A 25,888-nucleotide genomic window follows, 5' to 3' on the forward strand; every position below is an offset into this window, starting at 1 on the left:
TACCACCTTAAAGTGTGGGGAGGCTAAATTAACTAATTTATGAGGCCATAAAGAAGACTCCAGCAGAGCATTCCAGCAGGGAAGCATGCAGGGAATGCGGAAGTACTTCATCAGCGTTGCAGATGGACGATGAAAGCGACAGCTCCCCTGGCGGCCAGAAAAAGTTAAATAGCCTCTGTGTATGTCTGTATATGTTTGTATGTCAAAAACTGGCATTGAATGTTTGCCATATATGTGTACACAGTAATCCGCCCTGAGTCCCCTGCGGGGTGAGAAGGGCGGAATATAAAAGCTGTAAATAAATAAATAAATAAATAGGTCGCTGGAAAGGGGGAGGGGAAACAGCCAAACATACTCATATCCGGAGATCCTATCCAAACATGTTCACAAACGTTGTTGCATTGGAAGGAAGGATAAAAAGGAGGGGAGAAATACGAGAAGTGGTGAAAAATGAATGAAATCCAGTAACTGCTACATTACCTTACAGTTATCCTGTCCCACCTGCCTTACATTACTTCACTGGTATCCTGCCGCAGATGCGTCTCTCGCTCAGTGCGCTGTCTCGCGCACGTGTTCCCTTCTCTAATTCAGAGTCTCGTTACGCAACCAGTGTAGCGCTACCAGGACTGGATCCCAGCTATCATACTTTTACCAGATCCTGACATTCTCCAAGGCACTCTATTCCTGTTTAAACTCATCACCTTGGATAGCCCTCTTCTTAAATAAGTTCAGAACTTTGGATAGTTCCTTTAAAATTAGCAAAAACTGGAATGGATCAACTGGCCCATAGCCATATTAATATGAATGTATGTCTTAGGAGAAGATATTTGATAGCTTTCCCTTTTCCAAACCTTTTTTTCCTTCTCTTTTGAGCAACCTCTGAACCCTGCATTGCTTTGGTCTTAAACCCTTTCTCTTCTAGTGACTCAGATTGAGCCCTTGGGCCTTTACAATTTCACCCTGAATCTTAACATCATCTCCCTTGCCAGCCAGCTCCTTTGAGTTTAATATTTCTCTAGGCCAAAGCAACTGAGTTTTATTCATTGTGCTATCCATTTATCACTTGCCATTTATGAAGCTCTGCGGTAATTGCTGTTTCCCCATATAATCACTGTGCATGTTTTGATTCCTCTGCTTTCGATAAAATTTCCCTTAGGCTCTGTGTGGATGTGTGTTACTGGGTCCAATTTGTCCAAAAGACACCATCAGTGTTTAAAAGATCCCTTACAGGTGTCTGACCTTACTCAGGTCTGTGGATGCATTTTGGAAGGAGACTTCAAATAGTGTGCGTCTGTACCTTCAAGTCACGTACTGACATAGGGTGACCCCATGAATTTCATAGGAAAGACATCCTCAGAGACGGTTTTGCCACTTCCTTCTTCTTAAATGCAGCCGACAGCATTTTGTTTTCATTGGAAGATTCCCATCCAAGTATTACTCAGGTCCAACCTGTTTAGCTTCCAAGTACAGATGGGATCTGGTGCATTTAAGGTAAGTAGGGTCACCATAGATCAGAAACAACTTGAAGACACACAACTACTACTACTACTACTACTACTACTACTAGTACTAGTACTACTGTTGGAAATAGTAACCTTCCGAGTCTCCACTAACTGTTTGCAAATGTGTATAATTGTTAACCTATTTTGTATGTACATTTTGGTTTGCCAGTTTGGCTGTACCTCTTTGGTGTGGGAGGGGCTTTGGACAAAGGACTCCGTTGTGTATTCAGTTCACATCAGACCTCAGTGGAGGTGGATGCATGTTGCTGTTTGGACCGTAGTAGAGAACAATGATTATGGACTTCAGTGAGTACAGCTATACTTAAAGACATTGGACTATGGACTAGTATACTGAATATTTATTTATTTATTTATTTGCAGTATTTATATTCCGCCCTTCTCACCCCGCAGGGGACTCAGGGCGGATTACAATGTACACATATATGGCAAACATTCAGTGCCAAAGACACACGACATAGACAGACAGTCAGAGGCTATTTAACTTTTCTGGCCGCCAGGGAAGCTGTTGCTTTCATTGCCCATCTGCGACACTGATGAAGTACTTCCACATTCCCCGCATGCTTTTGCTAGAGTCGTTTTATGGCCTTGTAAATTAGTTAAGTTAGTCTCCCCACACATAGGTGGTACCTAATTTTCCTACTTAACAGATGCAACTGTCTTTCGGGTTGCAAAGGTCGACAACAAGCTCAACAGTTGGTCAGATGCTCACTCTGACCCGGGCTGGCTTCAAACTCATGACCTTTTGGTCAGAAATGATCTTAATGCAGCTGAAACTCAGTTAGCTGTGTCACAAGAAGTTTGTTAGTAAACCTGAGATGTTATTTTTCAAAGACTACTTTGTTTTGTCTCTTGAGTGCATGCTTTAACTAAGAGGTTTCAAGGGAGTGTACATCTTTTGGGCAACTGCACATTCTATTGCAAAGAAACAAATTCTACTGCAAAGAAACAACCATCCTCTGCTAAGAAATATATATTTTTGTAGTGGCATGTCTTTATCCTTGGCAGTTTAAAGACAGGGTTCTTCAGTTTAACAGCTGAGTTACCTGTGTGCCATTACGTAAATTATTGTGAGTATCACTTGTTCAAAGACTTGACTTCTTACAAGGCCATGCTTTTCTTGACTGGTGGTTTTCAAAAGGTGGTCTCCACATGTTCATGGAGATTCATATTTTCCAAATGGGTGTGACATCATTTTTACCTTTTCAATAAGGTTATGGTGTACTTATTTCCAATAGAATATGGAATTTCCAATAACAACAACAACAACAGTGTTGCTCAGATCTTGCAAAGCCATGGCATGTGCTTCTCTGATTGAATCAATTCACCTGTTGTGTGATCTTCTCCTGTTCTGCCTTCCACTTTAACTGTTAGCACGTTTTCCAGTGAATAACACCATCTCATTATATGTCCAAGATGACATCAGATTGGCAGGTGTTTAGTACTTTGCACAAAAATGGATTTTTGTTCACATTTCGCAGGTAGAACACAGCTTTTGTGCCCAGAGATTTAAGATCTCAATGACAGCCTTTCTTGCAGTCTATCTGCTTCTGCATAAAATGCTGGCGGTGCTCGCTTGATTTACTTTGTGCAATCACATTTCCCCAGGATTCGCTCCAAGCGCCCTAAAATTCAGAGATCCTTGCTACTGCCATTTGCTTAGGACTGACATGCAGAAGTGCTCAATGCCACGTGTTAAACAGAAATGGGGGCTTCCTTATGAATCCCTGACCACAGAAACTGTTGATTCCTCTTTATATCCATTCTTCTCCATCGGTTTCTTCTCCTTCTTCCACAGCAAAGCTGCCTGCGTAAATAGAATTGTCCCATTTGTGGTGCTTCTGTCCTGGTTGAATGGGAAATATTAACAGCCTTGTGCTAGGAGGTGTGTCTCTCTCGCAACAGCTTGCTTGCATCGCTGGAAGCAGCGGGATCTTTTATTACTGCTTAATCCTTTGGGTATGTATATGAATGCATCCACATACACATGCCACCTTGCAGAATGCATTCTTCAAAAGGGCGGGGGATATTCTCAATGCTTAAATAACGCAACAAGCAGATGCCAGAAATTCTCCTGGAGAGAAGAAGCATGTTTGCTATTTTGGCTGCTTTTCTCCCAATGAGCTGAAGAAGAGCCAAGTCAACAAGGAGAGGAACGTTGAAACAGACATAAGCAAACACACATTCAGAGGCACTCTACTCCATAGTTTAGCCAAGCTGCTTGGCTGGCATCTGACCTTCAGTGAGCCCCAAATTCAATAGCTGATGAGCCCTACCAGACAGCTGTCAATGTTGACTTTAGACATGGTTATCTACTCTATAGGAATGTTTGGAAAGCAATGCCAAACCCTGTCAGAAATATTAAAAATTAACTAGGCATTTTTAATTTAAAAAATGTGAGTCAAGCATTGAAAGGGTTAAATGGATGCAATGACTCAGCAAAAGCTGCAGTTCTATATAAGTAGGTGTGCCGGTTGCTTAGTAATGCCTCAGTCTGAGAGAGCTCTCAGTGTGAGAGAAGCCTCTCAGTGTGAGAGAAGCCTCTCTGTGTGAGAGGCCTCAGTGGGAGAATATTCTCAGCGGAAGAATAGGCCACATAATGAGATGACAGGAAAGCTTAGAGAAGACAATTATGCTGGGGAAAAGGAAAGGAAAAAGGAAGAGGGGCCGACCAAGAGCAAGATGGATGGCACGCATCCTTGAAGTGACTGGCCTGACCTTGAAGGAGCTGGAGGTGCTGATAGCCAACAGGGAGCTCTGGCATGGGCTGGTGCATGAGGTCACGAAGAGTCAGAAGCGACTCTTCAACAAATGAACAAGAACAAAGTAGTAGGCCCAATTGTGGGAGAAAGGCCTCAGAGTGTGAGGTAGGCCTCGTTATGAGAAGGCCTCATGTGTGAAGCTCCAGTGTGAAGGTTGAACTTTATTTGTGTCATGGAAACCTTGTTCTTGTAAATAGTGCAACCATATTATTTTGCTATAAAGAAAAGCCTCCTAAGGAAGAGATAACATTGGTCTGTGTATGAGAAAATGCCTCAGTGGAAGAATATGTCTCAATGGTAGTAAGCCTCACTGTGGGAGAAAGGTCTCAGAGTGTGAGGTAGGCCTCATATGTGAAGCTCCAGTTTGAAGGTTGAACTTTGTGTCATGGAAACCTTGTTCTTGTAAACAGTGCAACCATTATTATTTTACTATAAAGAAAAGCCTTCTAAGGAAGAGATAACATTGGTCTGTATGTGAGAGAATGTCTCAGTGGAAGACTGTCTCAGTGATAGTAAGCCTCACTGTGGGAGAGTGTCAGGTAGGCTGCGTTATGAGAAGGCCTCGTGTGAATCTCCAATGTGAAGGTTAAACTTTATTTGTGTCATGGAAACCTTGTTCTTGCAACCATTTTATTTTGCTATAAAGAAAAGCCTCCTAAGGAAGAGATAACATTGGCTTTTGTGAGAGAGAACGCCTCAGTGGAAGACTGTCTCAGTGGTAGTAGGCCTCATTGTGGGAGAAAGGCCTCATAGTGTGAGGTAGGCCTCATTATGAGAAAGCCTCGTGTGTGAAGCTCCAGTGTGAAGGCTGAACTTTATTTGTGTCATGGAAACCTTGTTCTTGTAAATAGTGCAACCATATTATTTTGCTATAAAGGAAAACCCTACTAAGGAAGAGATAACATTGGTCTCTGTGTGAGAGAATATCTCAGTGGAAGAATATGTCTCAGTGGCATTAGATCTCACTGTGGGAGGTAAGCTTCAGTATGTGTGGTAGGCCTCCTTATAAGGCCACATGTGTGAAGCTCCATGTGAAGGCTGAACTTTATGTCATGGAAACCTTTTTCTTGTAAATAGTGCAACCATATTATTTTGTTATAAAGGAAAACCCTCCTAAGGAAGAGATAACATTGGTCTTTGTGTGAGAGAATGCCTCAGTGGAAGAATGTTTCAGTAGTAGTAGGCCTCACTGTGGGAGAAAAGCCTCAGTGTGAGGTAAGCCTCATTATGAGAAGGCCTTGTGTATGAAGCTCCAGTGTGAAGGTTGGACTTTATTTATGTCATTGAAACCTTGTTCTTGTAAATAGTGCAACCATATTATTTTGCTATAAAGGAAAACCCTCCTAAGGAAGAGATAACATTGGTCTGTCTGTGGAAGAATATGTCTCAGTGGTATTAGGCCTCGCTGTGGGAGAAAGGCCTCATAATGTGAGGTAGGCCTCGTTATGAGAAAACCTCATGTGTGACGCTCCAGTGTGAAGGTTGAACTTTGTTCTTGTAAATAATGCAACCATATTCTTTTGATATAAAGAAAAACCTCCTAAGGAAGAGATAACATTGGTCTGTGTGTTTTTCTTCTTTTTATCACTTTGGGCTACTGGTGCTGGGTCACGCTACTGCTAATAAGTTACTCTGCTGTGCATTTATGGGGAGGGTCTTCCGTTAAGAAGCCCACTCGCCCAACAAATCTAACTCTACCCCATTCACCTTGATTTCTAAATGGCAAAAACTAGGCCTAAAGTAAAGGCCAGCTCCAAGTCTAGGGCAGAATGCTAGCACCATGTTGGCATCTCTCATCCGTGTTTGTACCCCTTTCATCTCTGCACAACCAGGGACTTGTGCCAGCCCTGTGACACCAACAGCAATGCGCTCGCTATTGATTCCTCCCTCGACATGCAGCGTTCCTTGGCGGAGATTTATCCGGCCACCTCTCTAAACCTGTCAACTGTAACAGAGCAGAGCGATGAGTTACGTACCTGCCCTTAAATCTCCACAACCATATATTTTCATTTATGTTCCCCCAGGGCCCCTCTTGCAGCCAAGGGTTCTTCTGCAATCACAGGGAGCTTCTTTGAATTGGGAGTGGGGGGAGGCCTGCACAGCTTTATAGGGAGGGGTTCAGCTAATTATCAGAACAGAAGCCATCATTTGCTAAAAATGCCAATAACAAGAGGATGAGTGGTTACACCAGGCATGGGCAAACTTTGGCCCTTCAGAGTATTTTGGACTTCAACTCCCACAATTCCTAACAGCCTACTGGCTGTTAGGAATTGTGGGAGTTGAAGTCCAAAACACTTGGAAGGCCAAAGTTTGCCCATGCCTGGGTTTACACCAGGGCTTCCCAACCTATGATCCGTGGACTACTAGTGGTCCTCAAGAACTAAAATATGGTCCGTGGCTTCATCACTCCTACACCGTTGCAACAACAGCAACTGGTCTCGCAAAACGCTCCTGTAGTGTCGAGGCTTATTAAATACTAACTGTCCCCTGCCACATGTTACTGTGGCCCAGACTGTGTATATGTGTTTTGTGTGTGTATATATGTGTGTTAGCATATATATGTGGTTTTGTGCATGCATTGTAATGTATTTTTTTGTTTTTGGCTTTTAAAGTCTCTTCCACTGTGTTTTCCAGTGTTTTTATGAGTGATGGTCACTCGTTGGCCTGATAGATGTATTGTGTCCAAATTTGGTGTCAATTTGTCCAGTGGTTTTTGAGTTATGTTAATCCCACAAACAAACATTACATTTTTATTTATATAGATTAGCTGTACCGCTACGTGTTGCTGTGGCCAACTTTGCCTCCCTCTTAATCTCCTTCTTCCTCTCCTTTCCTCCCTATTTTTCTTTCCTTCTCTCCTTCCTTCCTTCCTTCTCTTCTTCTTCCCTTCCTTCCACTCCCCCTCTTTTCTTCCCTTTTTCCCCTTCTTTCTTCTCTACCTATTCTTGGACTACAACTCCCAGCAGCCCTCCTGATCAATCTATCTACCTACCTATCTCCATCTAATCTCTCTATCTGGAGGATTGCTGGAAGTTACAGTCCAGGAATAGGAAATTGGAAATATGCAGGGATTGGGATGCTCTCAAAGAAATCCAAGGAGAAGAAAGCGTGCAGCTTGAAAACAGTGCATTTGGATCATCCTTCTTTCCTAAAGGGCCTGGTCAAGGGGATGCTGGGAGTTGCAGTCCAGAAGAGGGTGTGGATATGCTATTGTGTGTTTTGTTTGCCAGGGGAGTCTTTTTTTTCACATAAACTGTAGCATTTTTTAACTTTTTTTGGATTTTTAATTCCTTTCCATTGTGTTTTTCAGTGTTTTTTATGAGTGATGGTCACTCATTAGGCTGATAGTTATATTGCGTCCAAATTCGGTGTCCATTCGTCCAGTGGTTTTTGAGTTATGTTAATACCACAAACTAACATTACATTTCTATTTATATAGATGGTTTTCTGTGGCCGAGCAGATGGCGACAAATGCATAGCATATGTTCTGTATCAAAAACTTGAGCTGATGTGGTCTATCCAATCCAATTTCCTGAATCAGCACTCCAAATAGCCAAATCGAATCTACAGTTGACAAAAAACAAATTCATAACCTTTTTGGTACTAATGTTAGAGAGTGGTGCCTGGTCAAAGTGGTCTCTGGTTTACTCCATCAGTCTTCCATTTTTGGTTGGGCTTACTAAAAGGGTTTTTGTAGTTATATTTAACGTTGTTGTTGAATGCCTTCAAGTTGCTTCTGGCTTATGGTGACCCCATCACAGGGATTTATGAGCAAGAATTGTTCCTAACGTCCTCTAAGGCTGAGAGAGTGTAACCTGCCCAAGGTAGGCTTTCATGGCTTAGCAGGAATTCAAATCCTGATCTCCAGAGCTTTGTCAAATACTTAAACCAATACACCACATTGATTTATTATATCTAACAAAAGGGATATTTTTATTACTTTTTTTACAAAATAGTATTTTTTGCTGAAATAGTCCATATACAAAAATATAGTCACCTATTGTAGAGCCTTAGTGCTCAATGTTTCACATTCATTCATAGCTTAGCTGTGGCAGAATTCCATCTTGCAATGTTTCATCAGGTCTTTTGAGGAATGATTGCTTCAAGGCCTTTAATAATGTGTTATAACAGCCATATTTGTCATATTTTATGCTTTTTAATGGGCTTGGTTTTCAAGTGCTTTTCATAGTCTAATTATAACTTTGGTGTGACGTAAAGTTTGAGCTGTCTCCATTTCAGGTTTTGCAAGTTCCATTGTGTCCCCCAGGCTGGGGAAATGGTGGAACATAAATAAATATTACGATGATAATAATCGTAATGACCACGGCTGTTTTCAAAGGATACTTTGGGATGGGCGAGTGGAAGGAAATGCTTGGGTTCTGGCTTGGCAACATCGCCACCTCCAGGACCAAAGTGGGACTGGTGCAAGGACCAGAATCCACACCTTGGCAGCAAAATCCAAGAGTTTTCAACCATTACTTCCCATGGGACTCAAAAAGAGAAAAAGTGGAACGAAAAGAAAGTTCAACACAGGAACCCAATGAGGATTGGTGCAATTTGTTTTAAAGCAGACTGGCTGACGTGAAAGACCGCCAACCTTTATTTTCCAGTGTCCCAGCACTAAATTTGTGCTGTTTGACTATAGCTGTTTCTTTCTTTCTTTCCAATGGGTTAAGGGCCATCGTTGAATAGCGCTGTTTTAAAGTACAATGACCTATATCCATGGTTTTTCTTAACCACCCACAGAATCATAGAATTCCAGAGTTGGAAGAGACCTCATGGGCCATCCAATCCAACCTCTTGCCAAGAAGCAAGAAAATCTCATTCAAAGCACCACTGACAGATGGCCATTCAACCTCTGTTTAAAAGCCCCCAAAGAAGAAGCCTTCACCACACTCTGGGGCAGAGAATTCCACTGCTGCACTGCTTTCACATTTAGAAAGTCCTTCCTCATGTTCTCCTTTTCTGTAGTTTGAAGCCGTTTGTTCCACATCCTAGTCTTCGGAGCAGCACAAAACAAGCCTGCTCCCTCCTCTTTATAACTTCCCCTCACATATTTATCCATGGCCCTCATCATGTCTCCTCTCAACCTTCTCTTCTGCAGGCTAAACATGCCCAGCTCTTTAAGCCGCTCCTCATGCCGCTTGTTCTCCAGACCCTTGATCGTTTTAGTCACCCTCCTCTGGACACATTCCAGCTTGTCAACAACTCCCTTCAATTGCGGTGTCCAGAACTCGACACAGTGCTCTGAACAAGGAAAAATAGAGGGGTAGCATAATTTACCTGAATCTAGACACTAGACTCCTATTTAAGCAGGCCAAAATCCCATTGGATTTTTTAGCTGCCTCATGACATTGCTGAGACCCCGGTGGCACAGTGGGTTAAACCGCTGAGCTGCTGAACTTGCTGACCAAAAGGTCACCGGTTCGATGAGCTCCCGCTGTTAGCCCCAGCTTCTCCCAACCCAGCAGTTCGAAAACATGCAAATGTGAGTAGATCAATATGTACCGCTTTGGCAGGAAAGTAATGGCGCTCCATGCAGTCATGCTGGCCACATGACCTTGGGGGTGTCTACAGACAGCGCCTGCTCTTCGGTTGAGAAATGGAGATGAGCACCACCCCCCAGAGTTGGACTTAACTGGACCTAATGTCAGGGGAAACCATTACCTTTTATGACATTGTTGGCCCATGTTTAACTTCCTCCCCACAAGGACTCCAAGATCTTTTTCACCCTCCTGCTGTCGAGCCAGGCATCATCCCCTATTCTGTCTCTTTGCATTTCATTTTTTTCTGCCTACGTGGAGTATCTTGCATTTGTCCCTGTTGAACTTCATTTTGTTAGTTTTGGCCAATCATCTCTCTAATCTGTCAAGATAATTTTGAATCCTTCTGCTATCCTCTGGAGTATTAGCTATCCTTCCTAATTTGTTGTCATCTGCAAACTGGATGATAATGCCTTCTAACCATTCACCCAGGAGGGGAAAATTGCATCTATAGGAATTTTCTAGGTCCTTCAGGCACACTTCCCCCAGAAGTTACACTGGAGGACATATCAAATTGAAAGATCCAAGTATTTCTCGCAGAATAAACCCACTACAATCAAACACATTTTTGCTCTTGCAGCTTGAAAAATAACAATTCCCCCTCCCCAACGAAAACATAAACACTAGGAATCTGCAGACAGTGCAGATACCTGTCTCCAAGCCGAATGCCATATGTGGCAAGGCTGCCACGCAGTGTCCAAAATCAGACAGTGCATCAGGAGAAACGACTCTACTGCCAGAAAGACCCAACTGAAGGAGGAAACTTCTGCAAGGCACTGGTCCAACGGGAATGGTGGCGGGAGAGCCAAGAGGACTCAAAACAGCTCAATCAGACTTGTTCAATGGTCAGGAATTCTGGGAGTTAAAAACCCATGCATCTGGAGGGTCGCAGATTGAAGAGGTCTGAGCTAAATGTTTTGCCCCAACAGGAGGCATCCCATCAAAGGCCCACTGGAATGATAAACAGCAGGCAGCTTCAGATATTAATTCCTGTACACACATAACACTGACACGTTTTTGCAATTCCCTATTCCCAAAACAATCCGGATTGGTTTTAACCCCAACCAAGAGGAGCCGGAGAGTGACATCCAGATGGGTTGGGAAAAGCACCCTGCCTGGGTTTCCATAACAGTGTCTCTCTCCCTTTGTCACTCTCAGGAGGGTGCCGTCTGGTGCTGCTTCCGGTGCCGCAGGATCTCTGTGGGCGTGAGAAGTAGGTCCTGCTGGCAGACGGCACAGTGGTACGGTTGCTGCAAGGCGGAGGAAGAGCCAGGAGTAGGTGCCACCGTTGCATCATCGGAAGGGTCTGTTGGAGGAGACAGAAGGAACGCAGGATGAGCAAATGCCTCCCCATCACCACCAAGAATAAAAAAATAGAGCTTGGAAGAAACTAGCGATAAGACATGAACTTTCCAGTTCCTCTCTTTCATATTATTGGAAGAAATACAGGATGGGTGATGCCTGCCTTGACAACACATACATATACAAATGTATATGTTGTGTTAACAGTTTATGCCTATGTTTTTGTTTTATATTGTACGTTTCTGTATTATTTTGCATATGTGGAAACCGCTCTGCGTCCCCTAGGGGAGATAGGGTGGTATGAATTATAATGAATTATAATGTAACTATCTGATATGCAGGATATATTTTCATTCACTGGACCAAATTTGGTACAAATACCCAATACATTTGAATACTGGTGGGGTTGGGGAGGGATTGATCTTGTCATTTGCGAGATGTAGTTTCTGGGATTTATAGTTCACCTACAATTAAAGAGCATTCTGAACCCCACCAATGATAGAATTGGGGCAAGAATAGAATTGGTACATAGCAAACAAAAAACACCGAAAGGGTTTGGTGGACATTGACCTTGAATTTTGGAATTGTAGTTCACCTACATCTAGAGAGCACTGTGGACTCAATGATGGATCTGGACCAAAATTAGCACAAATACTCAATATGTCCAAATGTGAACACTGGTGGAGTTTGGGGAAAATACACCTTGACATTTGGGAGTTGTAGTTGCTGGGATTTATAGTTTACCTACAGTCAAAGAGCATTCTGAGCCCCATCAAAAATAGAATTAGGCCAAACTTCCCACACTGAACCCCCATGCTTAGAAGGGACTCGCTAGTACAAGCCTCCCTGCAGCCTGGCACGCTCTCCCTCGCCCTCACTTCTGCACCACACTGCCATGCACTGTGCACACCTCCTCTTCCTGCCCTGCTTGGAGTCTCAGAAACAGCCATCTCCTTGCCTGAGAGGCCAGCCAATCACATCAGAGGAGGGCTTTTGGTGGAAGGTCTTTGGCAACCCTTCTGAAACCCCCTCGTGGCCTCCCCCCAGGTTCCTGGCCCCCAGATTGAGAAACGCTGGTCTAGATCGAGGGAAGGCATTGTGCCTTTCTATTCTGCTTTGGTGAGACCTCTTTACATAGAATACTGTGTCCAATTCTGGGCACCACAGTTCGAAAGAGATACTGATAAGCTGGAAGGCATCCAGAAGAGAAAAACTAAAATTATCAAATGTCTGGAGACCATTAATTCCTTTGAGAAGCATCTTTAAAAACTGGGTAAGTTTAGCCTGCAGAAAAAAAGGTTGAGAGGAGACATAATAGCCATTTATAAAGATGTGAAAGGATGTCATAAGGAAAAGGGAGCAGGCTTGTTTTCTGCTGCCCTGGAAATTAAGACTTGGAGCAATGGGTTCAAATTATAGGAAAAGAGATTCCATTTGAACATTAGGAAGAACTTCCTGACTGTAAGAGCTGTTCAGCAGTGGAACTCTCTGCCTCGTGGTGTGGTGAAGGCTCCTTCTTTGGAGGCTTTTAAACAGAGGTGGGATGGCCATCTGTCAGGGGTGCTTTGAATGAGATTTTCCTGCTTCTTGGCAAGGGGTTAGACTGAATGTCCCATGAGGTCTTTCCAACTCTGAGTCTTTATGCATTTTTCTCTTTCTTTTGAAATGGGGTGGGAGATAAATATTTTAATAACTTGTATTGAATAATATTATCTGTTGTAAAACAAACACTGTATAACAAATGTATTGAATTATGATAAAATAATTAAAAAAAATTAAAGGAAGAACTTCCTGGCTGCGAGAGCTGTTCAGAAGTGGAACTCTCTGCCTCAGAGTGTGGTGGAAGGTCTTTCCTTGGGAGCATTTAGTCAGAACTTTCTGGCTGTAAGAGCTGTTCAGAAGTGGAACTCTCTGCCTCAGAGTGTGGTGGAAGCTCTTTCCATGGAAGCATTTAGCCAGAACTTCCTGGCTGTAAGAGCTGTTCAGAAGTGGAACTGTCTGCTTCGGAGTGTGGTAGAAGCTCCTTCCTTGGAAGCATTTAAACAGAGGCTGGAACACACACATTGAGATATACAAAATGTGAGATTCGCATGCTCCCTAAGGTCAAAATAAGGAAGAGACATATTAAATCCTAACTATTCTGAATCAAGAAAAACTTTAGAAACTACAATATTCTTAAGCTCTTGGGAATCTCAAGGAAAAGCAGATCGGGCAGTTCCAGAACATCTTGACCTCAGCATCCAACTAACTGGCACTTTCTATTAATATCAATAACAACCTGAACTGTAAGAAAAAGGCTCAAGACATATAATGTTTATATGTGACTCATTTGGTAATTTTTGACTAAGGATTAGTGAATGGTGTTTTTATCCGGTAACCTCCTATACATTTTTGCATGCCGTTGTTAAGTAAAATTTCCAAAACTGTTATAAACAGCGAAGCATATGCTTCGTTCGGTGCCAGATTGCTCAGACAGAATAATGACATCTGGACTGGCAACATGTCTTCAATTCACCATTGCTTCCATTCGTAAATACCAACATTGGGAAGATTTCCCCTTCAAACCCTTTCCTGACAAGAACGTAATCCCAAACCAACAAAGAGGATTTTTCCAACTGTGGAAAGTGTTAGGGAAAACTACCCTAAGATTAAAGCAGAGCATCCAAAAACATAAACAGGATGCAAAAGTTGAGCGTCAGCTCACAGCATGCAAAGGGTGAAGTGCCATGTGATGTGGCTGTGAAGAATTCAGAGCTTAGGAGGCAAACATGCAGAGTCCAATCATAGAAATCACAAAAGGTATATTTACAATAATAAGAAATAACTGCATTTCTTCATAATCAGGAACTGGGTCTGAGCTACTCTAACTCCCATCTCTTCTAAGGTTTCAAGAGAGGGAAAACTCAATCACTGCATCTCTTCTGAAACACAAGAAGAGAGAGCTCTCAAAGCACACAGCACATGCTTTCCATACTAACGTGTAAGAAGGCAGAAGTAAAAAAAGATTGGAGTAGAAAAGTATGCATTTTAAACAACCAGAATGAGAGCAGAAAGAGAGAAAGAGAGAAGAGAGCTTTTTTTTTTCGTGTCAGGAACGATTTGAAAGCCGCCCTGAGTCCCTCCAGGTGTTGAGAAGGGCGGGTTAAAAATGTTCGAAATAAAATAAATAAACTGCAAGTTGCTTCTGGTGTGAGAGAATTGACCGTATGCAAGGGCGTTGTCCAGGGGACACCCGGATGTTTTGATGTTTACCATCCTTGTGGGAGGCTTATCTCATGTCTCCGCATGGGGAGCCGGAGATGACAGAGGAAGTTCATCCGCGCGCTCTCCAGATTTGAACCTGTGACCTGTTGGTCTTCAGTCCTGCCAGCACAAGGGTTTAACCCACTGCTCCAGTGGGGGCTCCAGTGATGAAAAAGATATATTCCCAACTGTCATGCAGGAGAGATGGGGGAAGTGAAACCCTTACTCTATAATAAGCTAACTGTGCTGGTACAGCTGTACCAGAAGCTCCCACTTTATTTGCCTTGTATTAAGTGTTTGCTTGCAGTTCAAGGCTTGGGATTCTGCAGCAGGGTGGCTTCCTGTTAAAGTTTGCAGTTATAGGGCAGGCCACCTGTCCATCATCATTAGGTTCCTTAGTTCCGCCCCCTTTTTGGGTTTTGAGAAGGGAAGGGAGCCATTTTCAGTCAGTCACACACAAGGAAACTAGTCTATAGGATGCAGATCAGCTCATCCTGTAGGAAAAGCTTCATTCCTCAAGATCATCTGGGGACCATCCGGTGATCATCTGGGGATCATTCAGGGAAATAGAAACAGAAGGAAAAGATCCCAAAGGCTCTGGCTGAGAACTCACAGCCTCTCAGCCTCATAGCACCAAAGGGGAAAACAGCCCTGAAGTTCCCACAGGACAGCATTACAGAACCACGGAATTCCAAATGAAATATCTTCAAGCCTTGGCTGGTACGTTTACTCGATGTCCAGACACATTTGGGATCGGTAGTAAGACCCAGACCAGCAAAGCCCAGAGGACAGACAGCCTGGGAGAGATTATAAAGGGTTCTTCCTCATACTAAGAAAGTACAGTTAATCCAATCAGTGTCAGTCTCTTAAAGACTAGAATAAGAAAGCCTTGAAGTTTTGTTTGAAGATTTGTAATTTGTTCCTTAATAAAGACTTTGTTGTACCATTAAAGACTCTAAAGACCATCACTTCAGGAAATCCTTAAGAATCTCTCTTTGAGGCACCCCGGCTTCCCACTGGGTTTAAAGTATACGTCCTCTAAAGACAATTTATTCAGACCCAGTGCGCGACAGAACACTAACTAAACTGTTCCTTATTGAGGACTTGAGACTTGGGCAGTGTGGGGTTGAATTCCAACAAAAAGAATTCCAAATACAAAGTTCTCACCTCCAGGGCTAGTCTCGGTTTCTGGAACTTGACAAGTGTCTTCATGGGCCACCCGCTCCAGGGGAGTAAAGGGCATGTAGAGGCCACAACGCGGACATGTCCAGAAACTGCGTAGGCACTCACTGTAGAGGTCCCCCTCGCCCTGCAAGACAACCCAGTAGGATGAGCTCCCAATCCACCAAACAGGGCCGACAGAAAAGTCTTTGTGTCCCTCACCGTTAAGGGATTGCAGACACAAAGACACATACATACAGTTGATTATTATTATTATTATTACTATTATTATTATTATTTCGTATCAAAAGCATTGCATAAATTAGTACAAAACTGATAAAAATAGAAGGAGCACGAGCAGATAAATATCTTTTGACCAAAAATGGGCAACAGCAACAGCATTGTCTGTAGCCTCCGACAATTCTTCCTCTGTCCATGAGGCAGGGCATACTGGACAAGCATACAGAGGCGTAGCTGTCTCTTCTGCTCCACAGTCACACAAGGTGAGGAATTCTTTTAAGCAGTGCCATTTTTGCAGGTTGTCTTTTGATCTGCCCACTCCATTTCTGAATCTGTTAAGAGACTTCCAAGTTACCCATTCTTGGTTTGCCCCTGAAGACCCTCGTGGGGGGCCATCCAGTTGGGATTTCCTGGTTTCGCTACAGTTGATAATGCTCCTCAACCCCCCCCACCCCCACCCCCCCCGGAATAACTCACCGCCAGGCAATTGAATGTGAGGAAGTCGCCGACCCTGTAGCCTCCCTTGACCTCATCCGGGATCATCTCCACCCCTTGGAAGAGCTGAGACAGACCTTCTCCTCCTGCAGCCACCATCTGAGGACCCACATAGAGGTTCTGCTGCTCCAGGGGAGTCAAGCGCCGAAGGCTGTACTGCACCTAACCAGATAGAGAAGACATCATGTGGACAAATCCCGATGCAGGGACTGCCTGAGTTTTCTGAATGGAAAGAAGGAGTTCTGTTATGGAGTCTTCCTTCAACAAGCCCTCTCTCCCACACAGACCCACCTCTGTCTTCAGGAACGCCAGCAGCTCCTGTGTGAGCCGGTGAACCTCTCGAGCACTAGGCCGCCTCTCCTCATCCTCCTCTTCATCTCGGCCTCGATGTGCCCTGCTCTCCAGCTGCCGGTCCAGGACTTTCTCCCAGGAGGCACGGAGCCGCAGGGTTTTGCTGAGCAGCCGTAGGGCCATTTCTGCCGCAGGGACCCGCAGCTCCAGCCACGAATCAGCCACGATGCGCGTGCAGTCGGCGCTGGTGTCAAGGGAGCGGGCTAAGAGCAGAAGAGCCTGGAGGGCAAAATGAAAAGTAGGGGAAGCATGGGGCATCTGGCCTCTTTGTCTCCCTTCTAAGGCACATCAGCTCGGAGGAAGGCACGAGTAAAGATGGAAATAATAGTCCTTCAAAAATAAAGTTATTGAAAAATTACATTCCAGGGTCAGAGGCCTTGGCCAATTACCTGCAACGCTGGTAGCCGGAGGCAATTCACCAAGTAGGGCTTATTGGTTTCCAACAGTGAGACAAAGGCCAGGATCTGGTGACGGCTGCTGAGTCCTTCCTTTGCAGCATCTAAGAAACAAGAAGAGCTAGTGAGTTTCTCAGACTCTTTCCAATTTAATTGTTTGCTTTTTTCCTCCCTCCATCCCCTCCTTCTCCTCCTCCTTCTTCACAGGAAAGAATAGCAGTGGATCAGCTATCAACATCCCTATCCTTGCTAAAAGTATGGGAGGCGGTTGAACTGCACAAGTCTCTTGTGTCATCAAGTTTCCAGACTTCAATGGATCTTGTTCTGTTGAGGCGTCATGAATTGATAAGGAATTGATAATAATTGTTGATTTTGTTGTAATGTGTGATGTGTTTTTAACTGTATATTACTGTATAACTTGCACTGTGTAAACCGCATTGAGTCGCCTAATCTAGGCTGAAAAATGCGGTATAGAAGTAAAGCAAATAAATAAATAGATAGATAGATAGATAGATAGACAAGAGATAGAATTACATTGCGATGTTTTGGTGCTAAATTCGTAAATACAGTAATTATTACACAACGTTACTGTGTATTGAACTGCTTTTTCTGTCAATTTGTAGTAAAACATGATGTTTTGGTGCTTAATTGGTAAAATTATAACATAATTTGACATTTAATAGGCTTTTCCGTAATCTGTCCCTATTATCCAACATTATCCAACATTATTATCCAACATTATCCCAATGTTCTGCTGGCCCTTTTATGTTTGTTTAGGTATATATATATAATAATGTTTTAATTGTATTTATAATCTGTTTTTAACTTGCATTTTATACTTGTGGAGGCATCAAATTGTTGCCGATTGTGAACCGCCCTGAGTTGCCTTCGGGCTGAGAAAGGCGGTATATAAATGTGGTAAATAAAATAATAATAATAATAATTATTATTATTAATTATAGGATTAGGCTAAGGGATTCCTCCCCCATTCCTATGCATGTTTACTAAAAGGGCTTTGTCTTTCCTCCTCCTCCTCGCCACTGTCTCATCCCCCTTTGAAGATGTAGCAATGAAATCTCTGTGAGGGAACTTTTTAAAGGCATTTTTATTGCCCTGGCCTGGCCATATGGCCATTCGCCACCTTTGTCTCTTCTGCCTCTTTCCTTCCTTCCGAAGACGATGCACATTTTGCTTCTCTCTCTAGGCCAGTGGTTCTCAACCTGTGGGTCCCCAGGTGTTTTGACCTACAGCTCCCAGAAATCCCAGCCAGTTTACCAGCTGTTAGGATTTCTGGGAGTTGAAGGCCAAAACATCTGGGGACCCACAGGTTGAGAAACACTGCTCTAGGCAAAATGTAGCTGCATCAATTTTTGTACTTTTTACTTTTTTAACTGTCTTAGAAGATGAGACTTAGTAAGCTAGTTAGCACCAAGACTTTTTCTATCTAGAATGTATTTTTTTTACTTCAATAAATATTTTTGAACCTAAAGTTCTGACTCTGCAATCTTGTGCCATCCTAAGAATAGAAGCTCACCCCAGTTTCGCCACATGTAAGTTTCTGCTGGTAAATTAAGTTTATCGCCTTCTCTTGAGAAAAACGTATAATGTCACAAAGGACTACCACCTCAACCCCTTCATAGGAAATCTGATACAAAACATGAGCTTTTTTGTTGATTGTAGACAGTGGGCCTAAATATGGTACCAGTCCCTGGAACTGGGAGAGTGAAGGATTGTCAACAGACTTCTTAAGAAGCATTACTCTCAAATCTGGTATTTCTTTCAAGTCATTTCTGAATATGATCATCTCAAGGCAAACTAGGAATCCCACTAGTGTCCTCCATCAAAAAGTGGATAGCCCCTTCATCTTACCTCTATGAGCCTGGTGCTCAAAGCCCCTTTCCTGAGAGCCCTGGAGCAACTCAGGAGAATTGGCGAAGACACTGGTAGGGTGAAGGACAACCCCCACCTTCTCTTTGGTGTGGAATATCTGTGACACAAAGAACAGTGCAGGGAATCAGAATGTAGCATACAGATTATTTGATCTATGAGGATTGAATGAAAAGTAATGCCTCCACCTTCGTAACTCCTCAACAGATGGCAGTACTGGTATGCGGCAGGTACTGGCTTGTTTAGTAGACTCTCCTCTACAGTTCCATTTTGGGAGGAAGCCTTAGCATTGAACAGTTGTGTTGTTAAAGTGTGAAGTATGGAACCCTGCGCAGACGGTCAGTCAATGCGACTTAAACAACGTGCACTCATTGAATTCTTGACAGCAGAAGGTGTCACCCCAAAGGAGATTCATCAGAGAATGCAAGCTATTTATGGTGATTATGTTGATGTGAGTACTGTGCATTGTTGGGCGAGTAAGTTTAAAGATGTTGAGGTGACACCTTATGCGGTCAAGAATTCAATGACTGCACGTTGCTTAAGTCCCATTGACCGACCTTCTGTGCAGGGTTCCATATTTCACACTTTAACAACACAACTGTTCAATGCTAAGGCTTCCCACCAAAATGAAACTGTAGAGGAGAGTCTACTGAATAAGCCAGTACCTGCCGCATATCAGTACTGCCAAATGTTGAGGAGTTACTAAGGTGGAGGCATTACTTTTCAATCAACCCTCGTACCATTCAGTCATGAAAACCCAGTGGTTGACCTTGGCAAATCACATCTGCTCAGCCTCTAAAAACCCTGGTGATGGGTTCACCTTAAGGATAAGCTGGAAACAACCTGAAGGCAGATAAGCAGTGAAAGGTCTCTCTCAGAAATGTGGCCTTGTGAATCTTCCTGAAATAGTGCAGGCCTCTCTTCTAAACCTAACTCAGGGCCAAACAAACCCTCATACCCAATCCCAACAGGAACATTCCCATCGTGAACACCAGCATGAACATCATTCCCATCAGCATCAGACACAATCACAGGCTGACATACAACAGTGATGTCTAGAAGGCAAACACTCACCTGGTCTGAATCCTTGCGGGTTTTGTTGTAAGGGTCGGGGACTGCCAGCTGTGGGTAGAGACCACGGCCCAGCACCAGCTGCAAAAGGGAGAGCTGCCCGGGTGAAAGGGCTTGGCCAAGGGAAGCTGCCGACCGCAGCTCATCCACATTGTGCCGCAGCTGGAACTTCACATCCTACAAAGGTAGAAGATGGCAAGAGTATGTGTGCTGGCTGTTGGAAAGAGCAACCTTCTTCAAGCCTAAAAATAAAGGTAAAGGTTTTCTCCTGATATAAGTCCAGTCGTGTCCAACTCTGGGGGTTGGTGTTCATCTCCATTTCTAAGCCAAAGAGCCAGCATTGTCCATAGACACCTTCAAAGTCATGTGGCTAGCAAGACTGCATGGAGCGCTGTTACCTTCCCGCCAGATTGGTCCCTATTTATCTACTCACATTTGCATTTTTTCGAACTGCTCGGTTGGCAGAAGCTGGGGCTAACAGTGGGAGCTCACCCGGCTCCCCGGATTCGAACCTGCGACCTGTAGTCAGCAAGTTAAGCAGCTCAGCACTTTGACTCACTGTCCCACCGGGGGCTCTATTCAAGCCTACACTAGCTATTTGTTATGTATATAATTCAGTTTGCTTACTATGGTGTATATGTGTGTATTGGTATGCAATTTTCCTTAACTCTATATTGTGGGAGGAGCTGCAGACCATGTGACCAGATCTGGGTCTATTCAGACTCAGACTCAATTTTAGAAACAGTATGCTTTCACAAGTCAGTAGAAACAGAAGACTGTAGAGCAGTGGTTCTCAACCTTCCTAATGCCACGACCCCTTAATACACTTCCTCGTGTTATGGTGACCCCCCAACCATAAAATTATTTTTGTTGCTACTTTATAACTGTCATTTTGCTGCTGTTATGAATCATAATGTAAATATCTGGTATGCAGGATGTACGTTCATTGACTGGCACAAATACCCAATACGTCCAAATTTGAATACTGGTGGGGTTGGTGGGAGGATTGATTTTATCCCGTGGGAGTTGTAGTTGCTGAGATTTATAGTTCACCTACGATCAAAGAGCATTCTGAACTCCACCAGTGATGGAATTGAACCAATCTTGGCACACAGAACTCCCATGACGAACAGAAAATACTGGAAGGGTTTGGTGGGCATTGACCTTGAGTTTTGGAGTTGTAGTTCACCTACATCCAGAGAGCACTGTAAACTTAAACAATGATAGATCTGGACCAAACTTGGCATGAATTCTCAATATGCCCAAATGAGAACACTGGTGGAGTTTGGGGGAAACAGACCTTGACATTTGGGAGTTGTAAATGCTGGGATTTATAGTTCACCTACCATCAAAGAGCATTCTGGATCCTACCAAGGATTGAATTGGGCCAAACTTCCCACACAAAACCCCCATGACCATCAGAAAATACTGTGGTTTTTGATGGTCTTTGGCGACCCCTCTGACACCCCTCACGACCCCTTCAGGGGTCCCGACCCCCAGGTTGAGAAACACTGCTGTAGAGACTCTATTAGACTCTCAGACTGGAGAGATGCTTTAGACTTTGTGTTAATTATAAGAAAGATGCCCTGTGTTATCTGCAAAAAGAAACTACTTGTTGGAGCTCAGTCTGTGATTGTGTTTCAAGGTCAGGGTGCTTTGGATGTGGGGAGTGATGTCAATGAGTTTCAAGATGGCAATGGTTTGGTCAAGGATATTAATGCAGAGAATGACCAGCAGATCCCTGTTCAAAGTGTAGTTTCCCATGAGAGTGTCCCTGAAGAGTGTGGGGATGATGGTGTACTCCATGAATTGCTATTAGAGAGTTCCCAGGATTTGGGGCTTGAAAACAACTCTGCACCTGCAGAAGTTAATGAGCAAATAGATAGACGGCAGGAGATTAGTCAAAACAGACAAGCCGAACAGTGCCTTCGGCGTTCTGCCAGGCTTCGACAGAAAAAAATAAGGGAATCTCAATTAAAGCGAAACCAGTTTCTGAGTGTTTGGAATAGCTTAATGAGGGGATAAAAGTCCCAAGTACGGGAAATGTAGCCAGATGAAGCATCGTTTGGAACCAAGTTAAGTTCTCGTCCTTGTTTCATGAAAGCCTTGCTTGGAAGATTCATGCTAAATATTTCCTGTTCCGTGGTTTTGACTCTTGGATTTTATGATTGCATACTCATGCCTTGGATTAATGTTTCCTGGTTTTCTGGATTATATTAGAGAAGTGTGGACTTTGTTTTCACGGACTCTGCTGAACTTTACCCTGGACTATTTTTTTCCTGCTTATCTTCTTACCTAATTGGATTTACCTATTTCTTTAAAGTGCTTTTTATTTTGCTGCTTTTTAATTATCTACAATAAAAGGATTGTTTTCCTATTCAATGTGTGGTGTTTTAAAGTCAGAGGGCTCTTCCTGTCCTGGATTACAACACTACTTCAAATCTCGACACACACACACACACACACACACCCCGGTTGAGAAACACTGATATAGAGGCTTATCCCAGCTCATCACATGGAAGTTTCTGCTGGTTATGAAGTTTTCCTTCTGGTACTTTGTTATATTTATAGTAGAATCACCCCAACTGAGGATTATTTTTGAGCCTCACAGTTGGATTCCCCAACAGACCTCAATTATCTGACACATATTTGGGGATGGGGGCATTTCCTCAAGCTGTCCACCATTGCAGTTAAGACTTTTCCTTTTCTGCCATGACAGTGTGTCCTCATGAGGTTTAGTTGGATGACACTATAAAAACATTACCAGGGTCTTTTGGCAGTAACATCAAGGATAAACCTAATTCTATCATGTTCCAGTTGAGTCACTAACACTCTCAAAAAGCTCCCAAAGGAATAGGACTTGCCATGATAACATCCACATCTGCCAGCTGACCACTTTGGGGACAGGACATTGGACAAACATTGGACGTCAGAGTAACCCAACTTCATTCATGTTTATATGTTTTGTCAGCCCACACACACCTAGATTCTCCCGAGTTTCTACCTGGATGTCTGGCCCACGTTTGGCATCGCCTTCATCTCCTGAAGAAGAGCCACCCTCCTCGTCCTGCAGCCGCAGCACTTTGCGCCGGCGTCCTTCTCCCTGTTCATGTTCCCGCTTGATCTTGTGCAGCTCTTGCCGGTGGCGGTGGCTTTTCTGCCGTGTGTAGGAGTCTCTGGGCCGGCTGGCTGGTTCCAGCAACCGATGGTCCCGAAGCAGTTCCTAGCAGAGTAATCAAAGAATAGCAATAGAATGTGTTAGTCAAGCACCAGACAAGCCTACGTTCTGTTTCTGGAACTAAGCTTAGTTCCAGGTTTCCCCAAGAATTCATTCAGTGCCAAACACTGACACGCATTATTGCTATGAGACGAGATTTACTGGTGGGACTCAAAATGAGCTGGGCTTTAGCACAGCAGGTTAATCACAAAGCTGCAATAAATCTTACCAACCAGAAGGTTGTTTTTTCAAAGCCCAGGTCAGGGTGAGCACCTGACCTTTCAGCCCAGCTTCTACCAACCTAAATAATAATAATAATAATAATAATAATAATAATAATAATAAATACTTTATTTATACCCCGCCACCATCTCCCCAAGGGGACTTTGGGCGGCTTACATGAAGCCAAGCCCAGCAACACATCAGTAAAAACAAAACAGCAAGCAAATAAAACAGTACAATTAATATAACTTACATATAAAAATAACACAGAGAATTTAAAGGTAAAGGTAAAGGTTTTCCCAGACATTAAGTCCAGTCGTGTCCGACTCTGGGAGTTGGTCCTCACCTCCATTTCTAAGCCAAAGAGCTGGAGTTGTCTGTAGACACCTCCAAGGTCATGTGGCCAGCATGACTGCATGGAGCACCGTTACCTTCCTGCTGGAGCAGTATCTATTCATCTACTCACATTTGCATGTTTTCGAATTGCTAGGTTAGAAACCTAACAGTTTGAAAACAAATATGTAAGTAGATAAATAGGAACCGCATTAAAGCAGAGAGGTATTTTAGGCACGGCGGTGTTTCGATCAGAAAAAGGAGGATTTTAGAAACAAAGAAAAATGCTCTTTGGCAAGGAGATGGAGTGACACCCCCCACTGCCCCCATGGCCGGAAGTAAGCATAGCCTCCAAAGATGTCAAAAATGGGAAAGCCTATATATATATACACACACACACACACACACACACCCCTCTATCTCTTTTTCAGTTTTGTCATTGTATAACCGGCATTTTACATATGTGTTCTGTGATCTACCCTGATTCCCCTTTGGGGTGAGAAGGGCAGTGTCGCAACTCAGGATAGATTCATCTTGCTCAAGGCTGTAGGTTTTGTAGTTTATTGAAGAAAAGACAAAATCAAAAACATAGAAGTAAAGTTGCAAAAGTTCAATAGCCCAAACAGAGTCTTAAATGCAAAGGCAAAGTTCCCAAGATCCAGAGGCAAATAACATGAATCATATTCCTTTAGCATAGGTTAAACAAGAATCCATGGCAGAATGTCAAAGTCCCCAAAAAATCAAGAGCAAAACCAAAGTCCCAAAGAGCTAGAAGCTTTCCCCAAAAGCCGAGGTATTTCCAGAGACGTTAACAGGGTATAAGCAACATTGCACTGACAACAGACAGACTTCAATCAGATCGTTAAATATGTTTCCCCAACATAAAAGCACTACGTTGACCTCGAATTTCACATTTGTTGGCAAGGCGCGCACTTCGGTGAACCCTTAATTGCAAACAGTCCTCCCTAATCAAATCTGCATCTTCAAGGATCCCTCATTATCCTGAGACTGGTAACCCTGGGAACCGAGAGGCCCTGAACTCCCAGATGGGGCTGAGTCTTCCACCTGAAGCTCTGAAGTTTCACTATCTTTATCTAAAACAACATTCCTTTCCCTTGGGGAACAGAAATGTCGTCTCTTCTTCAGAATCAACACTGTCTGCCTCAATAACAGGAACAAGTTCAGAAATCTGTAACCCATCATTCTCCTCATCCTGAGGAAACTCAGCCTCAGAAAGCTCAGGCTCAAAGTGAGCCACAACAGGCAGAATATAAATACTGTAAATAAATAAATGCAGCAGATGGTGTACAGTCAAGAAACATTCCAGCCCCTTTGCTAATGGGGTCTAGTATCCTCTCACAGGTATTACCACTGCCACATATTTTAGCCTGGTTCACCATTAACAGGAAGCTCATCACTGGTGCAATTGCAACATTCAACCTGGCAGACCCCAACCACCTCACTGCCCCAGCACCGCTTCCAGCTTCAAACGCACTTGGAACTGACGCCGAAGGTTTGCTGCTTCATATAGACGGTGTTCCTCCAGGCCTCGACGACGGCACCAGCGACGGGATCCGCCCCGATTGTCTGATTTCTCCTGCCAGAAAAGAAAGCCAAACAAAGCCATCACAAAAGTATATCATCTGACAGTTGGAGGGAGGGGGGAAGCAAAGGAAAACGTGTATTGGAAATCCCATAACCTATTGGAAATAACTGCACCATAACCTTACTGAAAAAGTAAAAATGATGTCACATCCGTTTTGCAAATGTGAATCTCCATGAACATAGAGACCACCTTTTGAAAACTACTAGTCAAGAAAAGCATGACCTTGTTAGATGTCAACTCTCTGAACAAGTGATATTCATAAGCATTCATGTAATGGCACACAGGTAACTCAGCTGTTAAACTACAGAACCATGTCTTTAAACTGCCAAGGATAAAGACATGCCACTACAAAAATATATTGGGTTAGTAGAGGATGGTTGTTTCTTTGAAAATGAAATTACAGTTGCCCCAGAGATATACATCCCTTTGAAACCTCTTAGTTTAAAATATACACTCAGAGATTTAAAAAACCCAAAGTCTTCTTTTAAAAATAACATATCTTGTTTACTCATAAACATCTTGTATTAGTTCACCATGCAG

General features: G+C 43.4%; 1 protein-coding gene across 1 annotated transcript in view; it reads right to left on the bottom strand.

Annotated features, from left to right (window-relative positions):
- Positions 1-8,199: 8,199 nt before the first annotated feature.
- The window catches only part of LOC137094899 (probable ATP-dependent RNA helicase DHX34), a 34,955-nt gene continuing 17,266 nt past the window's right edge, over positions 8,200-25,888 (bottom strand). The window contains exons 9-17 of the mRNA XM_067460845.1: positions 25,238-25,339; positions 22,975-23,193; positions 19,974-20,147; positions 18,882-18,999; positions 17,007-17,116; positions 16,558-16,836; positions 16,249-16,428; positions 15,538-15,679; positions 8,200-11,131 (exon numbers count right to left, since the gene is read on the bottom strand). Of these exons, the coding sequence (XP_067316946.1) occupies positions 10,980-11,131; positions 15,538-15,679; positions 16,249-16,428; positions 16,558-16,836; positions 17,007-17,116; positions 18,882-18,999; positions 19,974-20,147; positions 22,975-23,193; positions 25,238-25,339 (1,476 nt within the window). The 3' untranslated portion in view covers positions 8,200-10,979. The remainder of the gene's footprint in view (positions 11,132-15,537; positions 15,680-16,248; positions 16,429-16,557; positions 16,837-17,006; positions 17,117-18,881; positions 19,000-19,973; positions 20,148-22,974; positions 23,194-25,237; positions 25,340-25,888) is intronic.

Source organism: Anolis sagrei, chromosome X (assembly GCF_037176765.1).
Source record: "Anolis sagrei isolate rAnoSag1 chromosome X, rAnoSag1.mat, whole genome shotgun sequence".
Lineage (NCBI taxonomy): Eukaryota > Metazoa > Chordata > Lepidosauria > Squamata > Dactyloidae > Anolis > Anolis sagrei.